This window comes from Tasmannia lanceolata, unplaced genomic scaffold, assembly GCF_043159265.1.
Source record: "Tasmannia lanceolata isolate RefF3 unplaced genomic scaffold, GAP_Taslan_0.1 ptg000015l, whole genome shotgun sequence".
Taxonomy (NCBI): Eukaryota; Viridiplantae; Streptophyta; class Magnoliopsida; order Canellales; family Winteraceae; genus Tasmannia; species Tasmannia lanceolata.
The window spans coordinates 42,050,927-42,075,786 of NW_027518692.1; the positions used below are offsets into that span (position 1 = coordinate 42,050,927).

The window sequence follows — 24,860 nt, forward strand, 5'->3', positions numbered from 1 at the left end:
CTAAAAGCACGGCATTTTACAGCGTTGAAAAGAACAAGTAATAATGCTCAACTCATTACTACTAGAGATGGGGATGCCAGATACCTTCAATGTGGTTGATCTATGCAAGTATTGTGATGAGAGAGCAGACAAAAGGAGTGATCGAACTTGAGGTTGAGTTTTCCTTCAATTGGGGGAGACTGATGCAAACATTGGCCCACAAGGTCCATTGGGACTCACATGAAAGGTAGGGGAGATTAGGCTTCCTGTACACAGCTTTTATTGAATTTAATTATCATTTGTTATATCACATAGTGATGTTTACATCTTTTTTTATTCAACTTAAAATAGGGGTATTTTAGTCTTACTATGGGGGTATTTGGGGTTTTTATGTTATTTAAATTGTAGTGAATGAAAGGTTCTTATATTTTGTGTGTGAAGAGGAGAAGAAACGTGAGGAGTGCATTCTTTTAGATTTCTCACAAGACTTATGAATAATAATATGAGAAATTGGTTTGCAATTCACTTATAAGGGTATTTGGGGTTTTTATGTTATTTTAATTTGTAGTCAATGAAAGGTTCTTAACTTCTTATATTTTGTGTGTGAAGAGGAGAAGAAACGTGAATAGTGCATTCTTTTATATTTCTCACAAGATTTATGAATAATAATATGAGAAATTGGCTAATTATTCACAAATTTCACATTTCATTTGCAATTTCACATTTAATTCAGAAATGCGTGAGTTTTTAAAGTTTAAAATGAGGTATTAAAAACTCAAAATTTTATCAAGAAATTTTCAATTATCCACAGAATTTTCTAACTAGACTGTTATCACTAGCCATACTAGTTCACTGCCTTGCATATGCAAAATTTGAATGGGACCTCAAAACTCAAAGCAATTATAAACATGAAACTGTGAATGAGAAATAGATAGATACACTTGACCCCTCTACATGGATATGTTTTATTCACTAACTTTCCACTCCACACAATTTCTCTCTTGAGCATGCTAACTTCATTTAAATCAAAGATTTTTATTTAAACTTACATGCTCAAAAAGAAAAAAAGACGAAAATTGTTACAATTTAATAATATATATTACCTCCTAATAAAGTTATGCCTGAAAAACCTTGAGTGGTAAACAACAAGTAATGAAAGTAAATTTATGCAATATACCAATACATTATCTCACAAATTTCCTCCTCCACTCGGTGCGACCTCGGTTTATTTCAGGCCCAACGTCAGCCAATCTCAAAAAATGCAAGAACTGACAGCGATCTTGTTCGTGTTTCTTCACAATGGCGGACCCATTTGTTCCACTAAGCTCTAGAACTAATTCTGCATCGTCCGATTCCAAACTAGCAAGAGAATCAACCGTGTTGTCATGTTGGCATTCTCGTCTGTAATCTAATGTGATCTTTTCCAGCTCATGTGTATCGATTATTTCTTGAGGCACGCTCTGTCACAATGAAAAATGCTGAATTTATTAGCTAATTACGACCTTTTAAACCCAAATTGAACCAGACAAATCAGTGATAATGAAGAAACACCACATTCAAATAAACATAGTTGAAATGAAAAATGAGACTTCCTTCAGAAATAAGCACAGATGATAAGGCCTTGTAAACAGTTAAAAATGCGCCAGCATTGATAAAGAAAAGGGGAAGGACTTGTTTAAGAAACCAGAGTATGTCATAAGTAAGAACAAATGAAAGTGGCACTTCCACAGACCTCAAGAACCCATCCGATGTAGGTGACATTGTTTACATGCTGGTTCATGTCCAAATCGGCTCCCCTAGGCTGCAAATCTCCCACAGGGAGCACGAATTTAATGAGAGATCTTTAACAATAAGGCAAAAACTGACAAACCTAGTAAGGAAAGAGGATTTGGAGCTTTATGTTACAAACAGTTTACCACAAGTTATGTTACAAACAATTTACCACAAGCCTGAGCCGTGAATACTGGGCAGGATCTTCAAGCTTAGGAATCTTCTTCAGGCTACTGTTATCCTCTTCTGGAAATGCTAATCTGGATCACAGACTCATTAGTCAATACAAAGTAGTCCACATTCCTAGCATAAATATTCCCAGATTGAAACGAAAGAACAGGATACTGAGTGGGGTCTTGTCCTCGATATAATCCTAAATGGGTTGAAGTGATTTCTAGAATATAAAGCTCTATGAGTCATCCAATGCCATCAGTTGGAGTTTTGTTTTCTTTATGGTTAGTTTTCAAAGCCAAAGGAACTCAGAGACAACTCTGAAGCTACAAAACTGATAAAGCCCAAGTTGTTATGGACCTTCACATGTTTTTGCTGGCGCGAGTGTAATCGGTTCTCCAATCAATTATGTCCAGTAACAAGTGACCACATTATCATACTTTTTTTTTGAAAAGAAAATTTTGGACCATTTCTTGATTTGTGCGTGCCATCCTTGCGCTGGGGCCATGCTAATATTCTCTGTATCGTTCCAATTTTATCGGATGTCTCCTAAGAGACAAACAAGAAGATAAATTGTGCTTTTGTAAAAGCAAGGGAAGAAGAGGACTAATGCGAGCTTTCTTTATTTACTAAGCAAGCTTTCTTTATTTACGCTGGGGCCACATTATCATACTTTTACTAAGCAAGCTTTCTTTATTTACTTAAGGATTTGTGTCCACAGAGAAAACAGAATCAAGACCATGCTAAGCTCACTAGCTCATTAAGTAAACATATTTACATTTTTTTTTGAATGGATAAACATATTTACATTTATGAATGAGAAAAAAAAAAAAAACAGAAAAGGTCAAAGCTGAGGACCAAAGCAGCCTACCGAGGAGTTTGTGGACACAAAATTAGATATTCATCCCGAAAATCGTCAGTAACTCCCTGAAGTCGTCTTGTGTCCTGGTTCATCATCATCCATTTGCTGGAGCCAAAAGACAAAATGTCAAAATTGAGAACCTTCGCCAAAACCCATTCATCAATAGCATAACAAACAAAAGACACTCAAACCGACTGCAACTATGAAGAATAGACCATGATCTGGATAACAAAAGAGCAGCGGCATCTACGTGTATTGCAATGCACTAACAAAATAATCTAAAAAAAGAAGAAGAAGCAGAAATGGACTTTTTGTTACACTTTTTTTTGTATAAAATGATTGGTGAGAACCAATTTGAGTCACTAGCATCACAGTGATGCAACTCAGCTTTGTAATAAACAGGCCCCAATTGAGTTTCCTTCTGTCTTCTCAATCTTTTAGTTTGAAAGACTTGGAATTTTTTTTTCTTCATTTCAGTTTTGTTCTTTCATTCAGAACATACAGAATACCTGGTAGCTCTACCGATGACTGTACCAGTAGCAAAGTCCTTGAGAATCCAATCTCGTCTGGTTTCGATTCTTCCTTCGCCTTGGCACCATGTTTCGATTTCAACTACATCACCCCTACCCACATGACAAGATAAGCTCTCACTAACGATCTTCCAAACATAATACAGAAAAAGAAAACATAGACTATCAGTCCAAAAAAAATAAAAATAAAAATAAAACATAGACTAACATATGGGTTACTGGATACAGTTAAATTGAGAGTTCAAGAACCAACCATGCTGGATATTTGTACACTTCAATGTGCATGCGAGAGGTGACCCATATGAGATGAAGTTTCCTCATTGTATGGGTTGTAGCAAAACCATCAGAAGAAAACCCAACACTCTGAGCATGATTGCATGCCACTTCCTACAATAAACCACACAAAAAAGGAGGGAAATGGAATTAAGAATTAGGGGAAAAAATAAAGATAATTTCATAGCCTTCTCTAGCCACATTCATTGTTAATGAGCAAAAAATACTACTATGCTCCTTCAAAATTTGAGAAATATAAGCCTTTTTTTCAGTTGAGAGTAGAAGTTCATAAAAAACCAAAACTAATGAAAGTGTGAGTTGCTTCCAAAAGAACAAGTACAAAAGAAAATTAGCCTTTTTTTCACGAAGTAAGAAAAAACCCACCACCGAATCTACCAAATTGCCAAACAAAATCCCAAAACTACTGAAAATTGCACTATCTCAGCTTGTCTTTTCTTTTCTAATCGGCTTGTGAGAGATTTTTGGGAACTGTAATAACATGTGACAGTTCTTTAAATAATAAAAGACAAGAGGACTTAGTGCAATTATCAAAACATGGTTGTGCTGATATCATTTCCCAATAAAAATGTGACAAACGATGAAGAAACAGAGAGCTAACCCAAAAAATTAAACACCAATAAAAGAAGATCAAAAGAATTATCATCCCAATACATGATATAAAAAGCAGAGAGAAAAAAAAGAAAAAGAACACAAACTGCATTTTGAAATGAAATCCCAGAAAGAAACACTCAGAAATTCCCATAAAAAAAACAAATAAATGTGACAACAATAAAGAAACAGAGCCAACCAAAAAATGAAATAGTAAGAAAAGAAGATTAAAAGAAGGCTCCACTGATATTGGCACTACCATGTTTTAAAATTTGCACAAACTCAGCTTGTCTTTTCTTTTTTAATGGGCTTGTGAGAGCTTTTTGCGATGTGTAACAAACTTTGACAGCTCTTTAAATAATAAAAGACAAGATGAGTTAGTGCAGTTATCAAAACATGGTTGTGCTGGTATCATTTACCTAAAAGGATTAGGCCCAAATGCATGATAAAGAAAACAAACAGGAAAATAAATGAACACAAACTACATTTAAAAAAGAAATCCCAGAAACGAAAACTCACAAATTTCCACCAAAAAATAAACGTGAAAAAACCCAAAAAAGCTCTGGCAAGCCAATTAAAAAGAGAAAGACAAGATGAGTGAGTGAGTGTCATTATCAAATTAGGCCCCAATGCATGATATAGAGAAATAAACACAAACTGCTTTAAAAAAGAAACCCCAAAAAGGGAAACTCACAAATTTCTCAAAAAAAAAAGTACCTGCAAAAGATTGGCTATGGTTTCAACAGTGGCGGTTTTATTAATCCCAACTTCATAACACCTTATGATAAAATTCTCTTTATATGAAAACCCGTCTTCTGTTAAGCTCCGGAACCGGAGCCGGTCCGCCAGTTTCACCGAACCGGTCTGGTTCTCTCCAGTAGAAACTGACAGATTTGCTGACCGGAGTACCGGCAAGCCTCTCCGGAATGCTGCCGATTTCCGGGCCAGAAATCCACCCAAATGGGTTATGCATTGGAGGTCTAGGGTTTGAAAAGATGGATTGCATCCTTTCAATAACATTTCTTCTCAACCTTTCTCAAATACAACACTGATAAGAAGATGAATCTCTCTCTCTCTCTCTCTCTCTCTAATATACAGAATAATCGATATAAACAAGGTTCTATTTAGTAGTGTATTTTTAAGAAAGCAAATGCCATTGGTTTTGAAGTGATTATCGAAAGTGCCCTTCCAACTTTTCATACTGCAGAAAGTCACTTTCTGGTAAAAGGCAATTTTTTGGATTCCACATGGATGTCAAATCAAGACCGTTGATTTTGTAGACATCATGAGCAAGGGCGACGGCACTTGTGCCCCCCTTAAGTTTTTGGGAAAGAACAAATATACCTTTATCGGTGAATGTATTCTCCGAATGCAGAAAACAGATGAAAGGGCGCCCCATTGGTGAATGTCACCGAATCCATTTATTGTTCTTTAACTTATACAAGTTATAAATGCACATTGGTCCCGTTCCACCAGTGGGGTTTGCAAGAGAATTTAACATTCCACTTTTTGACAAATGATAGATTGAAGGGCGCCCCTTGCAAAAACCAGCTCCAAGGGCGCCCCCATTGGTCCAATCTTAAGATCTTAAGAAAGTGATCCACTTTCTCACTTTCTTAAGATTGTCCACTTTCTTAAGATCTTAAGATTGGACCAATGGGGGCGCCCTTGTAGCTGGTTTTTGTATGCCGCACTTAATTCTATCATTCCTCACTTGAATATGTTTTGTTCTCCGGAACAAGATTGAAATATATAGCCAAGGGCATTTTAACCGAAGTGATGTTTACGCCGCTGGTGATGGAATATACAGAGGGTTTTTTTTGGAAGCTATAATATTACTTTCATTTGTTCGGAGAAAAAAAATTACTATAATTTTTGCCCCCCTTGTGCAAAATTTCTGGCATCGCCCTTGATCATGAGGCTGATATGCTTGAGTCTTCGCGAACATCCCACATGCAAGACTGAGTAATCTCCATTTTCTATTAAAATGAGTAGTCATATGTACAGTAGAGGGGTGGCCCACATATTTGGATGATCGAAACCATTCATTTGATGTACATAGGATGTGCCCAAAAACTCTTCTCCATTGGATGGCCTAACAAATGAATGGTTTAGATCATCCGATGGAGAAGAGTTTAGAATACATTTTAATAGTACGAAATGGGTGGAAGGACAAAGGCAAGGGCATGCGCATTATGTACCTCTGGCTCGAACAATAACTACGTTACAGGCTTTGTCTCCACACGATTTTTCTTTAGGGAAATGATATTTACGCCCCTTTTGATCAAATTTGACACCCATTGCCAGTGTACGTTGCAATCATAGCCACTGGATTTTACATCCCTTTATGTCATTGATACACTGACACTGGGCGTAAATATCGCTTCGTTTTTTCTTATCATCTTTCCTTTTTTTTTTAACTCTGCAACTCCCGCCATGAAAAGCATATTATCGAGCACTTCAACCCATTTATCAGTCTCCCACAAGCTCCACGAGGTTTGCATTAGACCCCTCACCCCCTCCCCACCCCCCCAAAAAAAAAAAAAAAAAAACCAAAAAGGAGAAAAAACCTTCCCCTTTTTATTTTATTTCATTTGGGTTGCCTATTTTCTTTAAGGATTCTACTTTGAAACTTTTTTTTTTTTTTGGAAAAAAGGTTACCATATTGAAAGAATAGATAAGAAATAGATTTTACGTTGAAACAAAAAAAAAATCTCTGCTTTCTGACATCTGGGTTTCTTTCCTTGCTTCTCTGTTGTTTGAATTGATCAATGTATCTGAGAATTAGAGCTGATTAAATGCAATTTGTTAATGGGTGCTGATATTTACACCCCTCTGTTTATTATGAGCTCCTCTGATTAGTGGTTGATTGCTTATTTGTAAATCTCAAGAAAAATATCACACTTAAAAGCTAGCTGTTAAGGGGATGCTAAGGGGAGGGTGCCCAGGTCTTATAGAGAAGTTCTAAACTGAAGGGTGCCCTTCCAAAAAATGGGACGGAAGGGCGCTGCATTGGTTGTAAATCACCAAAGTGCATTTAGTGTTCTTTGATTTTTCATCCTATTTAATGCACTTTGGTGATTTACAACCAATGGGGGAGCCCTTCAGTGTAGAACTACTCACTCTTATAAGCCCTTCCACATCCACTTACTTTTTGATATTTGGAACCACAACAATCTCCCCTGCAATGTGTGAACTATGAGATCTTCCCTGCTCCGTCCTCGAGGGCCCACAGGGGTTACTGAGATCTTTCTCGGGGGTTTTCACAGTCCTCGAGGGTATACCGGGGTTACCCACTTGTTGGGACTCAGGCAGAACTCACCCTTAAATGCTAGCTGTTAAGTGGAGGGTTCCCAAGTCTTATAAGTCCTTTGCTTTCGTGTGGAACCCCCAACAGGTGCTTGTATCAGTCCTTGTAAAAATTCCAATGCAATGAAAAGTTTTTTAATGCAAATTTGCATTTTTCTTCTCTATTTGTATATGATTTATGGTTAGATTCATCGCATACAGACTTAAATATCAGGTATAATTGTGAAAATTTCGACATAATTCACGCGTCTCTTGAGCGAATGTAATCCCACGACAAATTCCATCGTTGGATAAGAAACAATCTCTAGTCTTTCTAAGTAGTGCAAATTTTCTGGCAATTTCCTTTGAATTTGGAAACTCGGTTTTTTTTTTTTGTATTACTTTTTCGTTGTTTATGCTCATAAAATGCGAAGTTTTTGTCTGGTTTTGCCAGATTAATCGTTTTAGGGGTGAACTATTTCTTCTACCATATCTTAGACAAGAGCTTCTCAAGGCAATGAACGAGCAGACCCATGTCGTTGTCGAGCAGACCCATGTCGTTGTCTGAGTCTCTCAGATTCCTAGTCAATGACTCTGTTCAATTGTTTTAAATATAGTTAAATTTCAGTATTTCACTAATTAATACAACTCGAAATTTTCAGTCCAACTGAGACACTAAACTGGAATTATTCAATTCTAAGTGCAATTAACAAGTTTCTATTATTATCAGGTTGTGTTTGGCACTAAACTGGAATTATACAATTCTAAGTGCAATTAACAAGTTTCTATTATTATCAGGTTGTGTTTGGAATCCAATCCATCATTATATGGCATCTACTCCACATCCAATCCGCTTCTCCGATGATAAAAGATCACTCCAAAATGTTTCCCAACATCATTTGCATCTAGTTAAGGCGAAATCTCGTTTCAGTTTCAGCATCTCAAGGATCAACCCATGGACACAATCTCACCGAATTTTTTGTCAATTGGAGTGTAGAGCATCATCTGTAACTGCAAGGAGTCGAAAGGTCTCTCGATTGAGTAACATTGATGTTGGCATAACCAATTCTGAGGTATCTGCTAGTGAAACAACCAATTACTTCAAAAGCTTAAGCTATTAGAGTTGGTGTTATTTGATCATTTATACTTCAACACTCCCCTTCAGGCATGTGGTCCCTCATTTGGGTTGGCTGTCTACATGGATTTTTAATATCAAGGAGTTGTTGGGTTTAGAACTCAGGACCTGCGGTGAGGCAATAGCTCTGATACCATGTGAAAAAACCAATTACTCCAAAAGCTTAAGCTATTGGAGTTGGTGTTATTTGATCCTTTATACTTCAACACTGCCGAATGAGATCCTAAACCATATTGCTCTTGCAAGTTTCCATTGCTCTGTTAATGCTAAGGTGGACAATTTTTGAATTTTTGCAGGCAGGGGAGGAAATGGGATTTTCAACAGCTATGTTATTGAAGGTTGTAAAGCAGTGGAGGCAAGTGCAGATTTTAGCAGTAGCTGGTTTTCTGGCGTGCACATTTTTGGCCGTTCCATCTGCTGATGCAGTTGATGCACTCAAGACATGTGCTTGTCTATTGAAGAATTGCAGGTATTTAGTTTCAAACTGAAACATTAAGGGGTATTTGCATATAATCTTATCTTCAAATGTAAATATGATTATTCTTATTTTTAGAGAGTAAAGGGTTCCTGCGCTCGAGTGCAGATAGCTTATCTGCGTTCGAGTGCAGGAAACAAGGGTGGGGCCTCATTGTTGGGGTGATCCTAAGCATTCATTTGAAAGGCCCCATCATGGATGGGGTGTGTACCAAAAATCAGCTTCATTGGATCATCATAGGGTGTCCATTTGTGGGGTGTTCATTGGATCATCATAGGATGTCCATTTGTGGGGGTGAAAATGGACAGATACTGTTTGTCCACTACTCTGCCCATTCTTTCACCCCACAAATGGACACCCTAAGATGATCCAATGGAGCTGATTTTTGGTGTGGCACCCTATCCATGAAGGGCCTTCCAAATGAATGCTTTGGATCCCCCAACAATGTGGGCCCCCAAATGAAAGGGCCTTCCAGATAAGCTTATCGACTGCACAAACAGGGGTGGGCCCACATTGTTGGGGGATCCTCGAGCGCAGAAACCGTTTACTCTTATTTGCAGAGTAATGGTTATGATAGTTTTAGAAGCGATAACAGTTAATGGTCTTAGTGTCCCATCTGCAAATAATCTTACTGATTTTGTGGGCATCCAAAGAGGCCCTTAAGCTTATCCCTTTCATATAGCCTGGATGTCATATATGTATCTTAGTCAAGTGAACTTCCAAACACAACGCTCTGCACTGTGAGAATCTGTGTGAAATTCAGGCGTGTCTGCGTGATGCAGGGGAAGGTTAGCGGGAAGCTTTTATACTAATTCGGGAGAATAAGGGTACTTGAACTGGTTGGGTAGTTAAGAAGTCGGTTCAGTTAACATATAGAAGATTCTTTGTCTTCAAGAATCGGTACAATATTTGGCAGAGAAAGATATAGGAATGGGCTGTTTTAGAAAGATGGTATATGTAGGCTTGGTGGAAATCTTGGAGAAGTAATTTGGTTAAAGGGCTATGAGTGGTTGAGGTCAAAGAAGGTCTTGGACTTATTTGGGCAAGGTGGAGGTTAGGATCGGATGTACTTGGGAAGAAGGAATAGGTCAAGTTGGGTGTTGTGTGCAAAAATAAGGGTGCAGACTGCAGAGGCTCTCGGATTCGGATAAATCTTGCTTTTAGTCAACAATTATGAGGGAAATTGAGGCAACCAGGTGGAATCATGGGATTGATTTTGATTAAGGAGAAACAAGGAGGTGTAGTTTTGGTGATACGATCAACAAATAAAAGGACTGATGATTGATAGGTTGGATGGAGGGGCTGTTTAAAGGATTGATTATGGGAACGGTAGACCACACTTGGGACTGATTTCCAAAGTGGAGGGTCTTGGCGGTGACGGGCAACCAGCAGGTGGCTTGCGCGGAAGGTGACAACAAGCAGCGGGTGGCTTGTTTTTCGGCGATGATTCCGGCAATGTGACAATTCTGAGGCAACAAAATAAAATTTTATTCATCAAAACTTGTGTAAAACAATTACAATGTGGCCATATTTATAGGCCTTCATAGGCCATTCCTAATTCAGTTCAAAGTAGGAAACGAAAACAAAAAAGAAACCGTAAAATTCTATAAATTTTATTCGACTCTATCAACCCCTAAAAGGTAGGAAAATCCAATCTTTTCCTCTCTTCCTTTAACGACCAAGTGCAATTAAACTTCTAAAAAAAAGACTTCTAATAAAATTCTAAATCCCTAGAATCTCTACTAAAGACTTCTATCCAACAATAAAAAATTAGAAAAAGAAATTCCTAATTAATCTAAAACTCTTGAAACGCAGAGATCAATGTGGGCCGTTGATCTTGCGATATGGCGATGCACTTGCATCACTGCATAGTTTCATGCATTTTTTCGTATAAGCCACGTGAAAGATACTGCAAGTATTTCTGCTTCTTATCATTCAAAGAGTTCACACTCTGCTTCTTCATTCAAAGAGTTCACACTTCCCATTCACATCCATCTCAAGTTCTCTCATAGTGGGTGGTCTGGAATTGAATTTGTTAACTCTATATTGAAATCTGTCGCATCCTAATCTGTAGGCATGAAGCTCGACTATTACTCCCTTTTTAAGTTTCTATGCTCTACCCAATTCCTTTTGTGCCTTTGGTTAGTTCTGATCGATTCAAATCCATCTCAAGCTCTCTCATGGTTGCTGGGCTGGAATTGAATCTGTGAACTCTACATTGCAATCCTCGCATCCTAAGCTACGCATGAAGCTTGATTATAGTTTTTTCTTTTTTTCTTTTTTTTTAATTTCTATGCTCTAGCCAATCGCTTTTGGGCCTTTTGTTAGTACTGATAATTGTCTTTTGATTTTTACTCTGTTGTTCCTTATGGTATTATCCTTTGGCTCTCCCACGACATTGTTTTCATATTTTAGGCTGCTCCCATTTTGGTTGTCATTACTATATGAATCAATTTGGATTATCTCTCCATGAGAATCACTTTTTTTTATTGATACTATGAGAATTATATATATATATATATATATATGAGGAAACTGTTGGTGAGCTAGCTTGCCCAATCACATGGGTCCCACATTTTGGGGAGTGATCCAAACCATTCATTTGCAAGGCCTTATCATAGATAGGGGGTGTACCAAAAATCAGCTCCATAGGATCATCCTAACCGCTCCATTTGTGGAGGACAAAAATGGGGCAGATTTGTGTCTGTCCATTTTTGTCCTCCACAAATGGAGGGGTTAGGATGATCCTATGGAGCTGAATTTTGGTACACCCCCCATCTATGTAAGGGACTTTCAAATGAATGGTTTGGATCATCCTAACAAAGTGGGCCCCCATGTGATTGGGCAAGCTAGCTCACCATAAGTTTGGTGAGCTTAAGCTCACCAACAGTTTCCTCATATCCCAATCACATGGGTCCCACATTTTGGGGAGTGATCCAAACCATTCATTTGCAAGGCCTTATCATAGATAGGGGGTGTACCAAAAATCAGCTCCATAGGATCATCCTAACCGCTCCATTTGTGGAGGACAAAAATGTATATATATATTTTAAATTTTTTTTTTTTTGCGTTCTTTTCCCCTGTTTTCGAAAGTGGGGGTTTGTAGAGATTCTTTAAGTGAAGGCTAGTCTCTGTGCCTTGTTTAATTGTTGTTTTTGTTTCTGTTCTTTTTAACGATCCTTTACCATTTAAAAAAAAAAAGTGCAAATGGCTTTGAAGTTAAATATGATTACTTGCAAATAAGGTTATAATAGTTTTAGAATGACAAAATTAATGGCTTCCAAAGATGTCTTAGTGCCCTATTTGAAATTAGGATTAAATTAAAATTTTGTTCAGAAATATGTTCTTTATTTATCCAGCAACAATCTATTTGTCAGTATGTGGCTTGTTTCCCAAAGGTAGTTGGGACTTGGGAAATGGTTTTAAAAACTGCATTACATGTGAGTGAAGTGGAGGCAGTGGTATGGCATAGAGAGATGTGTGCATGGTTATTCTCAGGTTCTTCACTTGTAGGAAATAAGGAGAAGAGAAGGCTTATCTCTTTGGGAAAGAGAGGTGAAGAAGAACTCAAGTGCTGTTCTGTTTAATCTCTTGGTGAAGAAGGTGCATCCATAGTTTTTCCCAGAATTTCTCGAGATAAGAGAGAAAGAAAGAGATTAGAGACAAGTCTCATCTCTTGGAATAAGGTGCGGTGGAGCAGAAGCACGCGGTTCTTTGATTTTCTTCTTTCAAAAAGAAGAAGGAAGAAGGTGAGTGGGTTCTTGATTTTCACTCTTGTGGTTTCCTTTTGTAGTGTAAAAGGGGGTTTTCTTTCTTGTTTAGAGAAAGGGGGTTGAGAGAGAAGGGTATCCACGGAAGAGTGAAAGAGGGGTTATGGGTGTACATGATTGTGTTAATCCCTTTTGTAATCTTGTTATCTTTTCTCTAATAGTGGAAGAAGTGATCTCACCCGTGGATGTAGTCCATTGTGCCGAACCACTTAAATTCGTGCGTTCTCTCTGTGGAGTGTTTCTCTCTTGTGATTACTGTGGTTGTTTTTATATTGCCTTTGATTTTGTTTTTTGATCGGATTCCTTGTCCGATGGGATTTTTTCTCACAGTATTCGTACTTGTAGACTTGATCATTGGTTTCTTGTTCAGGGTGGAACTGGCCAAGTGCATTGCAAACCCTTCTTGTGCAGCAAATGTTGCTTGCCTGCAGACATGTAACAATCGGCCCGACGAAACTGAATGCCAGGTTAGTTGAACCCCATTCCCAGCTCGCTCATCTGATTTCCTTTTCCTTGTAAATATACACTGATTGAGATTTGATCGATCTCCTAGTCCTTTCATTCGTGCAGATTAAATGTGGTGATCTTTTTGAGAACAGTGTTGTGGATGAATTCAACGAGTGTGCTGTCTCGCGCAAGAAATGTGTTCCACAAAAGTCCGATGTAGGCGAATTCCCAGTCCCAGATCCCTCTGCACTTGTTAAAAGCTTCAATATAGCAGATTTCAGTGGGAAGTGGTATATAACAAGTGGCTTAAATCCGACTTTCGATGCTTTTGATTGCCAATTGCACGAGTTTCACTTGGAGTCGAACAAACTCGTGGGAAAATTGACGTGGCGGATACGAACTCCTGACAGCGGTTTTTTCACTCGATCCGCTGTGCAGAAATTTGTGCAGGATCCATCGCAGCCTGGGATACTCTACAACCATGACAATGAGTACCTCCACTACCAAGATGACTGGTCTCTCTCTCTCTCTCTCTCTCTCTCTCTCTCTCATTTGAATGCATTTTAACAGCATCTGTTCCTATCTAGCATGTATCTGGTTGCATCTATATAGCATTGGAATAGCTTCTTATCAACATTATTTGTAGGGAATTGATATTCGCACTCCCATATTTGATAATGGCACTCCTTTCTTCAATTTACACTTTGTAATAAATTGTTAAAGGTTGTTACTGTAGGGAAAACATGGATCAGGTGAAATAAAGCATACACAAAATACTAGAAGTGTACCTTTTACCGTCAATCACTAATAATTCAATGGAAAGAGGCTTCCAGAGCCACGATCAGTGACGACCTTCATCTATTGTCCGCAAAGTTATGCCACATAACATGCAATAACTGTGATATCCATGCTCTGATATCCCAAGGGTCTAGATGCAGCACTACTAGAGATCGCCCAACTGTAGGAGAGAGATGACAATGGAGAGAACTCTTATGAAAACCCCTGAGAGCACTCTTTCACGGTTAGAATTTTCAAAGAAGCTACCAACATCCAACCATAATAAAAGTGTTTATTAAAGGGAGGAATGCCATTATCAAAATATGGGAGAGTGGATATCATTTCCCTATTACTCTTGAAACTACCACAAACCATGTCTATTGAAATGTGTTTACTTTCTTTTGTCTATTTAATATCTTACAGACCAGCTTATACATGGGCTTCAACAGGTACATTCTATCATCCAGGATAGAGAACAAGCCAGACGATTATGTATTCGTATACTATCGGGGTAGGAATGATGCGTGGGATGGATATGGAGGTGCAGTTGTTTACACGAGAAGCTCTGTTCTACCCGACAGCATAATTCCAGAATTAGAGCGAGCGGCGAAGAGCGTCGGACGTGAATTTGGGACTTTCATCAGGACAGATAATACTTGCGGGCCTGAACCTCCCCTCGTAGAAAGATTGGAGAAGACGGTGGAGGCAGGTGAAAGGACGATCATAAGAGAGGTTGAAGAGATAGAAGGAGAGGTTGAGAAAGTGGGAAAGACTGAATTGACATTGTTTCAAAGGCTCGCAGAGGGATTCAAGGAACTTATAGATGATGAACAGAACTTTATTAGAGGACTGAGCAAGGAAGAGATGGAAGTTTTGAATGGGCTGAAAATGGAAGCGGAGGAGGTAGAGAAACTCTTTGGAAGAGCGCTGCCGCTTAGGAAGCTAAGGTAGATGTGTTTATACATGCAATGTTGCTATTCAATCCAACAGAGGCCTGGTCTTGGTGATACCATGTCTTGTATTCAACAAGATATGGACCACCTGGTGTTTCTGGTTCGCAGAAAGTGTCTGCTCCCTCTCTTGCAGGCCTGTCTTACCATATCTTTAGCCAAACATTGGATTTGGAAGAATGAGGTAGGAAAAGGTTTTTTTTTTTCTTTTTCTGAAAGGTAATGATTTTATTAATCAAGTTTTAATCGAAATACAATCATGGGATTAGGTGTCCCGACAAATACCACTCCACTCTTGGAAGTTATTATTTTAAGGATTGTTGATGGACCCATGACAGTCCAAAGCTGCTGATAATACACATCCATATGAAGGATGAGAACGGACAATGCACAAATAAATGCTGCAAGGATTCCTTGTTGTGGTTCCAGAGAATACACCAACTTTAAGAGGTCATGTGTATTTATTTATTTTTACCACGGTCCAAACAAAAACTACTACTCCAGAGGAGCTTGTGCTTTCCACTCTCTGCACATCAATCTTCATTCCTGTTCACAGAGGCCAACTTGTAGATCTACTTAGATGCATGAAAGATCTACATAGCTCTTCTAATTCAACCAACTATCTAGCTAATCTTCTGGGTCGTGATGAGTCTTCCTACCTATCTTATCAAGTTGATGGAATCCCTTTCAACAATTAAGGGGCCGTTTGGTTACACGATTTTTATAATCTTGGATTTCCTCAAAATTGTAGATGGGAGACGAGAGAAGAAAGGAGACCAGCTATCGTTTTCTGATGCCTCGCCTTTCTTCCTGACAGCATGAGAGCAGGAGATCGTCACCATGTTTTCAGGTTTTAAAAATATCAGGATGGGGGGAGAGATTTCTAAACCTGGATTTCTTACTTAAAATCGAAGAAATGATGTCGGCATACAACAACTTGATCATGAACCCTCTTTTACAAAATATGATCACAGAAAAATACAGAAGGTTTGAACAGTTGGAAAAGTCACTAACAACATTTGGCTAACCCATCCGCCTCACCTATCTCAATTAATGACGTATAATAAGTTTGATCAAATTGCATAAAAATTTCGAGGATCATAGCGGGGAAGTCGCCAAAGGACCTTTTTTTTTTTTCTGGACCAGGAAATCGCATTGCTGGAATCTCCTTCAATAATGCAAAAGTTTCATTAGAAACGTCTTTAAAGATCCTAAGCCTGTGAGTATGGCCAACGCTTCCACTTAATTTGTATCAGTCTGTCGGTACAATCCTGAAAAGCATTTTAGAACCTAGAGCATTTTTTTTTAATTTATTATTTTTATTTATTTCTATTTTTAACCCTGAATTTACTCTTGAGTGGGGCCCGCCTAGGTATGGGTGAAAAATCATGCCAAAATATCCTTAGATAATGTGTGGGACAAAAGTTGGAGTGTGTTCACGGGGACCAAAGGTGGTCCACGTAGTTTATTAGTGTATATTTTTTATTATTTCGATCCCTATTTTGATTCCCATGAACAATTTAATTAAAAAAAAAACAATAAAAATTCATTCTAACTGGGGCAGAATTAGAATACCATCTCTTAGGGGGAGAAAAAAATTCCGGTATTTTTCCCCTTTATTACCGAACCATTAAACTCACTTGTAATTTCTATTTAATAGGATGGGAAATAGATAGATTGGATTTCTATTTAATAGTAATCTATTTTGTATTCTTTATAATTCTTGATCATTTCCTTAAACTCACTTGTAACAGTGGCATGAGAAACAGAAAGTAAAGCAAGTTTTATTTATACTTTTGATTCTGAAAACAAACCAAGGTCAAAGAAAACAAAACTATGGAGGAAAAATAGCCTGCTTCCTCTTTCCCCTGCTTCTCAGTTTCTCATCTCACCACCAAATTTCCAATTCAGCTAGGAACTAACTGTTATATCAAGCCTAAATCCTATCTCCCAGGGATGAAAACCTTCCAACCATGAAGCATAATAGGCTTTTGTATCATGGTTCCACCATCAGATAAGCATAACAGCCAGCCAAGACATAAAGACAAAAAGAGTTGGGTAAGCTACACCCTTTTGTAATTTGGTCTGCATTGAGGGTCAAGATCTCTTCAATCTCATTCACTAGTCTCCATGGCTACGAGGAAGAGAATACTTGGGGTGATATTTTCTCAAACGTTGGGTGTTCTTACTTGAAACAAACATTTACAGCTAATAAATTTACACACATGGATGCGGAACTCCAGAAACAAAACCACAACGCAACTTGTCGGCAACATAAAAGGGGGACTGATATTTGTTGAGGGGTAATTTTGGAGATGAGAAGTTATCCAACTGATCTAACACGCAATTTGTCGGCAACATATAAGAGGTGACTGATATTTGTTGAGGGGTAATTTTGGAGTAGTTTGAGATTGGAGGTGAAGTCACCTGCCAATAGTCGTCTCCGAATGAGAATCAGCATTGCACAACATACTCGAAGCAAGGTTTCCTGCAGTAGCGAGATTTCGTGATTTCATTTTTTCTAGTCTTCAACGATAGTGTCCCTATATAAAGGGCACACAAAATTGCTCGTAAATGACGATTTTCTTATGCAAAGAGCATACCTGAGGACCTTCACGGTCACTTAGAAGTGTGTCCCAAATGTGAAGGCTGTCCACGAAATTAAATTCTTGAGTCAATAGGAGAGTTATCCATCTAAAAGCGTAAAACTGGGGATTGACCTGCAATTTCCAAATAAAGAACACTGGATCAGTCAGTCAGACATCATCAGAGATGAAGGTGAAGTTCATGTTTGGCATATTTATATGAAGTGCATGCATGTATTGTGTATAAATATTAATATGAATTACATGTGGTATGTACTGAATTATTACACATGCGCGATAACACATCACTAGGCGTTCAATATTGTTAAACATTATGGGTGGTTTTCTTGCTTATGTGATGGTTTTGTTAGTAAGAATTTATGGTTATTCTAGCATTTCATGAAGCTTTTTTTTTTTGGAAATGGCAGTATTTCATGAAGCTTCATCTTAAATGTCCATCTTTCCCATATGTTTCCATGCGTTTCCGTGATTTTACAGAAGATTTACCGAAATTTCTATCTTTGTTTTTTAAGTAATGACTATTAATTTAGCTGCAAGTTGGATTGCATCGCCCAGGACAAGGCGTCCCCCTTGTGCCAAACAGAAATTACCGCAAATCACCACTAGAGCAGTACCTACGTACTCTACCAATTTGAAGCTCTCTAATTGATCCCCCCCCCCAAAAAAAAATTCCACAGCCTACTAATTCATCAGAAAGGTATCGCCCGACTCCCTGTAGTTTACTCAACACAGTGAACTCTCGGCTCACAGAAGAGCGGAGGTTTCTGGTTGACATTCCTAAGAACAGCTCCTGCCTCCTTTCTTGCAACCACGAGCAGAATCAACTGCCACCATATCCATATATTCGTGTCATATACTATAGAAGTAAAGATCTACTGGCTCAGGCTTGTCCTATGTCTGAAATCCAAATACAGAAATTCATACCAAAACCGAAACATAAAACCTTGTTTCCAGCGACCACAAATCTAGAAACTAGAAGCATATTAAGGTGGACCTGGACGATATAATGTCATGGAACCTAGTGCGTGTGGGTATAAATAACTTTGTTGCTGATACGTGTGTGTGGGAGGGGTGGGCAACAACCCATGAGTATGACCCCCTATAAAGGACAACCTTTAAACTGTCCAGGTGGTTGATTGATTCTGTAGAACACTTGCCAGTGCACAAGGCTCCCGCCATTGCGGGGTCTGGGGAGGGCTAGATGTACACAGCCTTACCCTGCTTTGCAGAGAGGCTGTTTCTGTGACTCAAACCCGTGACCACTAGGTCAGAATGGAGCAACCTTACCGTTGCACCAAGGCTCGCCCTCTGATTTGCGTAATACCATTGTTGCTGCTAATTTGGGCAGCACGTTTGCTGCTGACTTTGACAGTAGACACGACAACAAACACGACCACGACCACGACCCTAACTCCTACCAGGGTCATGACTGGACGAGAGAGTAGTGTAAAATGTCTCAAAGAGTCCTGGTATGAAGAGTGTGGTGTGGGGGGCTTTGCAAAATATGAGACCTAATCATGCTAGTCAGGATATAGTTACTGAACCTTATTATTCACATCTAATGGTTGTTGGATAGCTGCAAATTGGTCAAATAGACCTTTGAGTTTGTTGAGAAGCTCTGAAATGGATAGGCTGCCCTAGCGACACTTTTGAAGCTTCGTTCTGAGTTAGATGATCCGAACCTCAAGGAATCATTGAGTATTGTCTAACATTTTCAAGAGGAAGATAAAACTAGAACTTGAGTGAGCACTATAGATTGAGCATGGAGTTCAACCATTCGATAATACGCTGATCCCTTGCCAACTATTCCTTATATTCTTGATTCTTTTCCCATAAAATACCATTTTCTTCTCCTAAAGTATGGCCAGAAGAGGATATCTTTGTCTGATGGCATGTGAATTTTTTAAGGGAATATATAAGAGATGGGGTTTTCGGGAGGCAGATGAAGTATATTAGTAGTGTTTCGAATATATGTGAAAGGGATTTAGATATTCTGAAGGGAAAGGATATGAGAAGAATAGGAGAAAAACTGCACGAAAGGTTGGGTTGGAATTTGAGATACCAGCACAAAAAAAAAGACAGAGAGAAAGACTCCACACCAGGAAGGATTTTTGTAGCACAGCGGCATCTGAGCTTGAGAGGTAGTATCTCATATGTGATTTTAACCATCTTTATTTCACTTATTAATACTGGTAAAACGTGAGAACTTTTGAAAATTTGAAGTTATGACATATATCCTTAATGCAATGAAATATTCAGCTTTTGCATTTGTTTTCAACAAAATGGAGCTACTCCATCCAGAGTTGATCTATGATTTAAACATGAGAGAGAGAGAGAGAGAGAGAGAGAGAGAGAGAGAGAGAGAGAGAGAGAGAGAGATATACTAACAGCAGTAGCATAAAAGTAGCATAAAAGTCAGTTCAAAACATGAGAGCCGTCCCCTTCCATTATCAGGTTAACGATCGGTTGAGTTACCAGTTGCCACAATTCTTGTGCTCTCCCATCTTAAGCTTTCTGGAGTTGTTAAGCATAAATTTTACGAGAGGAACAGACCGCAGGGTGGTGATCCACCCCAATGCAGACAACAAAAATTAAAGAATTACAGATAGACCGCTACTAATTAAATGAAAAAGAACAGAAAATCATGAGGCATCCCAGTTAGAAGCAAATACTCGCTATTAATCATTTGAAACTTTAGAAACAATGATAGTATCATCAGCAGATGATAAAATCTAAACAATGCTTTTCAGCATTTCAACTATTTCTTACTTGAGTTGTGACCTCCAAATGTCGCCAAAGCTCTTCATCATGTTCTTTCAAAAGCTGTGACAATGTGGTAATTGTGGAACGAATGCCAACCACACTATTATCAAGTTGTTGACAAAAATGATCCCGGAATCCACTTAACAACTCAACAAAACAAAAAAATGTGTCGGCTTCTGCAGAGGCCTGCATACCAGTCAGAAATGGCTAGAGATAAGCAATTTTTTTTTCTTGAATGACGCTAGAGATAAGCAAAATAAAGCCAAAAAAGAGAAGCAGTCAATATCAACAATTACATTTCTTCAAAAACCAATTTTCATTGGAAAAACATTAGGGCATCAAACCTTTTCTTTATCAATTGGACAACAAATTCGTTGAAAAGGTGGAAGATGAAACACATTCTGCTCTACATGCAAATTAGCTAAAACCAATGGTACTTACAGCATTTTCCTCATCTGGATCATTCCGGAATACATAGAACAAAGGAGCCAAGACTTCATTCATTCCTTGTACATATCTTATACCCGGATTTAGTTTTGCAAATACAATCAATATGTGTTTTAGCGCTTCCTGAAATGTAAGAAACATTTGCACTTATCTCAGCTAAACAATATCATGCCTAAGCAAAATAGCATGCCAAACGATAAAAGAAATCACCTGAGTAGACATTGCAAAGGAAGTATCCCCAGAAAAGAAATGCATGTCCGGATGAGTGCGCTTAACATCCCGATCAATCTGTTCTATGATCTCCGTGTCCTGAAAAAAAAAATGATAGAGAGGAAGTGTAAGTGTATATAAGTATACGTGGGCACTGTTTACAAGCCCCAATGCATAGGTTGTGTCCCCTTTGACCAAGTCAACTCAAACTTTGCTAAGATAGTCCATCAGTTTCTCTTACTTTGTCAACAACAAGTCAACTCAAACTTTGTTAAGATACTCCATTAGTTTCTCTTACTTATTTATTTATTTTTTAATAAGTTCTCTTACTTTTTCATTGAGTAATAGTTTCTAAAAACCAACACAGATAATGAGCCTCAAAGGTATCCATCTGATATTGGCCTTGCCCAAGCCTCTAGAAAAATACCTGAAAGAACTGATTCCACACGCTAGTCTTTCCGAGGCTCAAAGGATGCTCTCCGTGAGTTATTTCTGATCTAGGGAGCAAGCCACTTCCTTCACATCGTGATTTGTCCTTTTCATTACAGACAGATTTTTCCATCCTCCTTGTGATTTCTGACTGACCAGTAGTAGAAATATTCATAAATCCGAAAATCAAAATGTGTGAAACAATCCAATAGAAACATCTGAAGGTACTGCACAACCATCCTAATTCTTACGGCTCTGTTCCTTTCGACGTAAAATGGGCATAGAACAAATTTTATGCCCATCTCAAAGTGGAAGAAATTTTATGTCGGAAGAAACAGAGCTTAAATGTTTCATTCTCACTTGCTAGAAGCTACCAATAAAAAAATGACCTAGATTTTAGTTGAAAAGGATGGTAGTCCAAGAACAACAAAAGTTAGCACCAGTCACATTATGATGACGGGAACTGATCATCAAGTGGATCTAATGTGGATAGGCAAGTCACCTCTTGAGTGTGAACCATCAGCCTTCTTTGCTTTAGGATTCCATTTGCAGGCCACTGAATGGACGGCAGAGACCGTCCAATTGGTGAGATTTTTGGACTGTGGCCCATCCACGCCAGACACCATCACATGATCAGTTCCTATCAATGCGCATGTGCTACATCCGGTGGAGATTTGTGCAGGATATGAGGATACCAAGTTCAAGAACTTGATCTAATTGGGGAATGCAGGTTACTTGAATCAAATTACTTGAGGTGACTTACTGGATTAAACAGAAGTTCCTTCTTAAAAAGTTCATACTGAGATCGCTTCTTTGCCAATTCAGCTCGCCATAACTCATGATTGTTCGGCAAATAACCCAAAAGGAGCTGCGCCATACAGAAACTAAAATTAAATTAATTTTAAAAAAGTGGCATATCTTTTGCTTAATCATCTGGCGTTTCCTTTATTTTTCTTTTTTCCTTATAGCATTATTTCTCTCCACGTCAGTCAAAAGCCTAAACAGCTTATCTGCCACAAATTTGAATCGGAACAAGAAAATTCAATTCCCATAAATCAAACAAATGCAGTTGTTTTTTTTTTTTAATGGTGATATTTGATTAATGAGAGGGACAAATCCCCAAGACCGTGGTCAAGGACAGAAACAAAGATCACAGACTATATAGAACCGTACCTTCCATGTGATAGGACGGATTCCCGCACCATCTGGTAAGCCCTGAATCGCCAATCTTCTCAATTCTTTCATATTTATAACCTTCTTCGAAAGCTGACCAGAGAAAACAAAACAAATCAAGCAATTCAAACCCTAAAAAGAAGTAAATTGTACAGATAAAAAGTCGAAAAATCTCCTCAATTCTTTCACATTTATAACCTTCTTTGAAAGGTGACCAGAGAAAATAAATCAAATCCCCCAATTCAAACCCTAAAAAGAAGTAAATTATATAGATAAAAGGTCTAAACAATAAAAAAAAATTACTCAATTCTTTCAGATTTATAACCTTCTTCGAAAGCTGACCAGAGAAAATTAAACAAATCCAGCAATTCAAACCCTAAAAAAGAAGTAAAAAAGTAGATAAAAGATCTAAAAAAACCTCTGCCAAGATCTGAGACTGCCGTGAAATGTCCTCCGGAGAAAAACTTGGACCATCGACGGGATCTTGGGTTTCCTGTTCTGATGATTCTTCTATAATTTCAGAAGGAGGCTCTGGTACAGGAGTCTGGATCGGAATTTCAGGTTTTAGGGTTTCTTCTAGGGTTTCTGTTGAGGGTTTTGAGGCGGATTGGATATGGCGAGGATCGTTTTGCGGAGTGGAAGACCAGAGAGAGCTATTGAGCCAATCTGGCACGCCCTTCTTTACCATCTTAGGCTGATTTTTAGGGTTTCTGTCATGGATTTTACTAGGGTTCGGGGGTTCTGGATTTTCTAGGGTTTCAGAGCTTCTTCTTCTTCTTCTTTCATTCTCTTCTTTTTTGTCAGCAGCAGAGGACAACACAGCGAGTTCTAGAGATTTGGTGCGGGGCATTTTGGTCATTTACACGTGGTTCCACCAGCGTAAGAAAGAGGGAGTTTTGGCTAACGTGCTGCCTTCTAGGCACGTATACTTGGTGGTGCCGTTTATACTTGGATTTTGGGGACAATCTTAACCGTCCGCTTAGTCGCTTAGATGAAATCGGGAATTAGGGAAAATCCAAGAATTTAGTGATATATTTTCCCCCTTTTCTTCCCCGGGACACCCCTTTGGTGATTTTTTTTTGTCGAGCCATCTAACTTATAGCATGGATCATGCTATGTGAATTACCAAGCAAAGGATATAGTGATGAGGAATAGGTGGTTATGATAAATACTAATTTTGTTTTTATTAGGAGCATTATGGGAACGAAGGAAAGTAAGTATCGACAACATCACACCATATGCCGGTGTAGACTGATTGTTGTTTGGTGGGCTCTTCTTGGATCAATCTCAAAAGATAAATAGCCGAGGATTAGGAGAAAGAAATTCAGCCAAAGATACCCCCACCCCCTCTCTTTTTACATTTAAAACCTTATAAAAGTAAATGCTTCTATTCATTAAATACTTTATATCTTTAATACCAATTGTAAACAAATAAATGGGAAAGCAGGATTGAGTCTCTGCTCAATGGTCAAGGCCTCGTTCTTCAACTTGGAGGTCGGAGTTTCAATCCCAGATTACTTACCAAATAATAATAGTAAGAACAATGAATGGGAAAGCTCAGTTTTTGCACCATGCCCCCGGCCATCCGCTGATTTTAGTAGAAAAATCCAAAGGACAAGACTCAAACAGGGTTACAAGACAATGAGGACATGAACTAACTATGTATTAAATACTATATAAAAGAAAAAGGGCGTGGTTTGAACCCTACAAATGTAAATTTCTCTGTAGACATTAAATATCTTATGTAACAAATAATAAATATACATCTATATCAGTACAATTAAAAATTAAGGAAATCTATATATCTATGTCAATATGATTTCTTCACCTCTTTAGATTCTCTATCAAGCTTTCGAATTTCCATCATTTTTTGTCGTTCTTTGTCGATAATCGCTCTAACCACATATCTGATACCACTTTTTTGTTAAATCCTTGTCGGGTCAAACACAATCTACATGACGCATACACGATGAAAACAGTAAACAAACCACAAAGATAACACGCGAGGGAAACCATCTTCCATTATGAGCAACAAGCACAAGAGATTACAAAGAGATAATCACTGATCTTTTTACTCATTCCCTACACGATTACTTACTACTCGGAAGATCGAATCCAAGAGCACCCAATGCTCAAATGTTGGGAATTATGAAATCTTAACACATGACATATAACATGATCAGATCCTTGGATTAC

At 38.3% G+C, this 24,860-nt stretch overlaps 3 protein-coding genes and 1 non-coding gene across 5 annotated transcripts; 1 reads left to right on the forward strand and 3 right to left on the reverse strand.

The window, feature by feature from the left end:
* Positions 1-879: 879 nt before the first annotated feature.
* Positions 880-5,291, reverse strand: LOC143847338 (oleoyl-acyl carrier protein thioesterase 2, chloroplastic-like). Its single transcript, XM_077356132.1, has 7 exons — positions 4,912-5,291; positions 3,566-3,699; positions 3,292-3,405; positions 2,792-2,887; positions 1,922-2,009; positions 1,712-1,780; positions 880-1,439 (listed from the first exon to the last, which is right to left on the reverse strand). The coding sequence occupies exons 1-7, from the start codon at positions 5,212-5,214 to the stop codon at positions 1,164-1,166; spliced, it is 1,080 nt and encodes a 359-aa protein (XP_077212247.1). The 5' UTR covers positions 5,215-5,291; the 3' UTR covers positions 880-1,163.
* LOC143847694 (U6 spliceosomal RNA) lies at positions 2,376-2,478 on the reverse strand. Its single transcript, XR_013235212.1, has one exon. It is a non-coding gene; the product is annotated as a U6 spliceosomal RNA (small nuclear RNA).
* A 1,259-nt stretch (positions 5,292-6,550) lies between the features above and the next one.
* On the forward strand, positions 6,551-15,366 carry LOC143847339 (violaxanthin de-epoxidase, chloroplastic-like). 2 transcript variants are annotated; one of them, XM_077356133.1, is made up of 6 exons: positions 6,551-6,690; positions 8,281-8,555; positions 8,914-9,086; positions 13,233-13,329; positions 13,433-13,824; positions 14,536-15,366. In XM_077356133.1, the coding sequence occupies exons 2-6, from the start codon at positions 8,310-8,312 to the stop codon at positions 15,035-15,037; spliced, it is 1,410 nt and encodes a 469-aa protein (XP_077212248.1). In that variant the 5' UTR covers positions 6,551-6,690; positions 8,281-8,309; the 3' UTR covers positions 15,038-15,366. The 2 variants fall into 2 exon arrangements, with proteins under 2 accessions (XP_077212248.1, XP_077212249.1); XM_077356134.1 differs by lacking the exon at positions 6,551-6,690 and having other exon boundaries at positions 8,328-8,390; positions 8,480-8,555.
* Positions 15,367-16,922: 1,556 nt separating this feature from the next.
* Positions 16,923-23,503, reverse strand: LOC143847340 (Ypt/Rab-GAP domain of gyp1p superfamily protein). The gene is made up of 9 exons (XM_077356136.1): positions 23,083-23,503; positions 22,665-22,757; positions 22,255-22,359; positions 21,490-21,642; positions 21,063-21,161; positions 20,847-20,975; positions 20,412-20,591; positions 17,640-17,756; positions 16,923-17,524 (listed from the first exon to the last, which is right to left on the reverse strand). Exons 1-9 carry the CDS (start codon positions 23,350-23,352, stop codon positions 17,360-17,362), a joined length of 1,311 nt encoding a protein of 436 aa, XP_077212251.1. The 5' UTR covers positions 23,353-23,503; the 3' UTR covers positions 16,923-17,359.
* Between the last annotated feature and the right edge of the window lie 1,357 nt (positions 23,504-24,860).

Bases quoted from the DNA above. Each gene is read 5' to 3' on its own strand.
- LOC143847338 (XM_077356132.1), bottom strand. From the start codon at position 5,214: ATGTTATTGAAAGGATGCAATCCATCTTTTCAAACCCTAGACCTCCAA. The intron at 1,781-1,921 runs GTAAATTGTTTG...GGAGATTTGCAG, and splicing joins ATTCACGGCTCAGGCTTGTG to CCTAGGGGAGCCGATTTGGA. The intron at 1,440-1,711 runs GTCTGTGGAAGT...TCATTGTGACAG, and splicing joins ACATCGGATGGGTTCTTGAG to AGCGTGCCTCAAGAAATAAT.
- LOC143847339 (XM_077356133.1), top strand. From the start codon at position 8,310: ATGGCATCTACTCCACATCCAATCCGCTTCTCCGATGATAAAAGATCA. The intron at 13,330-13,432 runs GTTAGTTGAACC...TCATTCGTGCAG, and splicing joins CCGACGAAACTGAATGCCAG to ATTAAATGTGGTGATCTTTT. The intron at 13,825-14,535 runs GTCTCTCTCTCT...GGGCTTCAACAG, and splicing joins CTCCACTACCAAGATGACTG to GTACATTCTATCATCCAGGA.
- LOC143847340 (XM_077356136.1), bottom strand. From the start codon at position 23,352: ATGGTAAAGAAGGGCGTGCCAGATTGGCTCAATAGCTCTCTCTGGTCT. The intron at 21,162-21,489 runs GTATTTTTCTAG...TTTTTTTTTCAG, and splicing joins TGTGGAATCAGTTCTTTCAG to GACACGGAGATCATAGAACA. The intron at 20,592-20,846 runs GTAAGTACCATT...ACTGGTATGCAG, and splicing joins ATCCAGATGAGGAAAATGCT to GCCTCTGCAGAAGCCGACAC.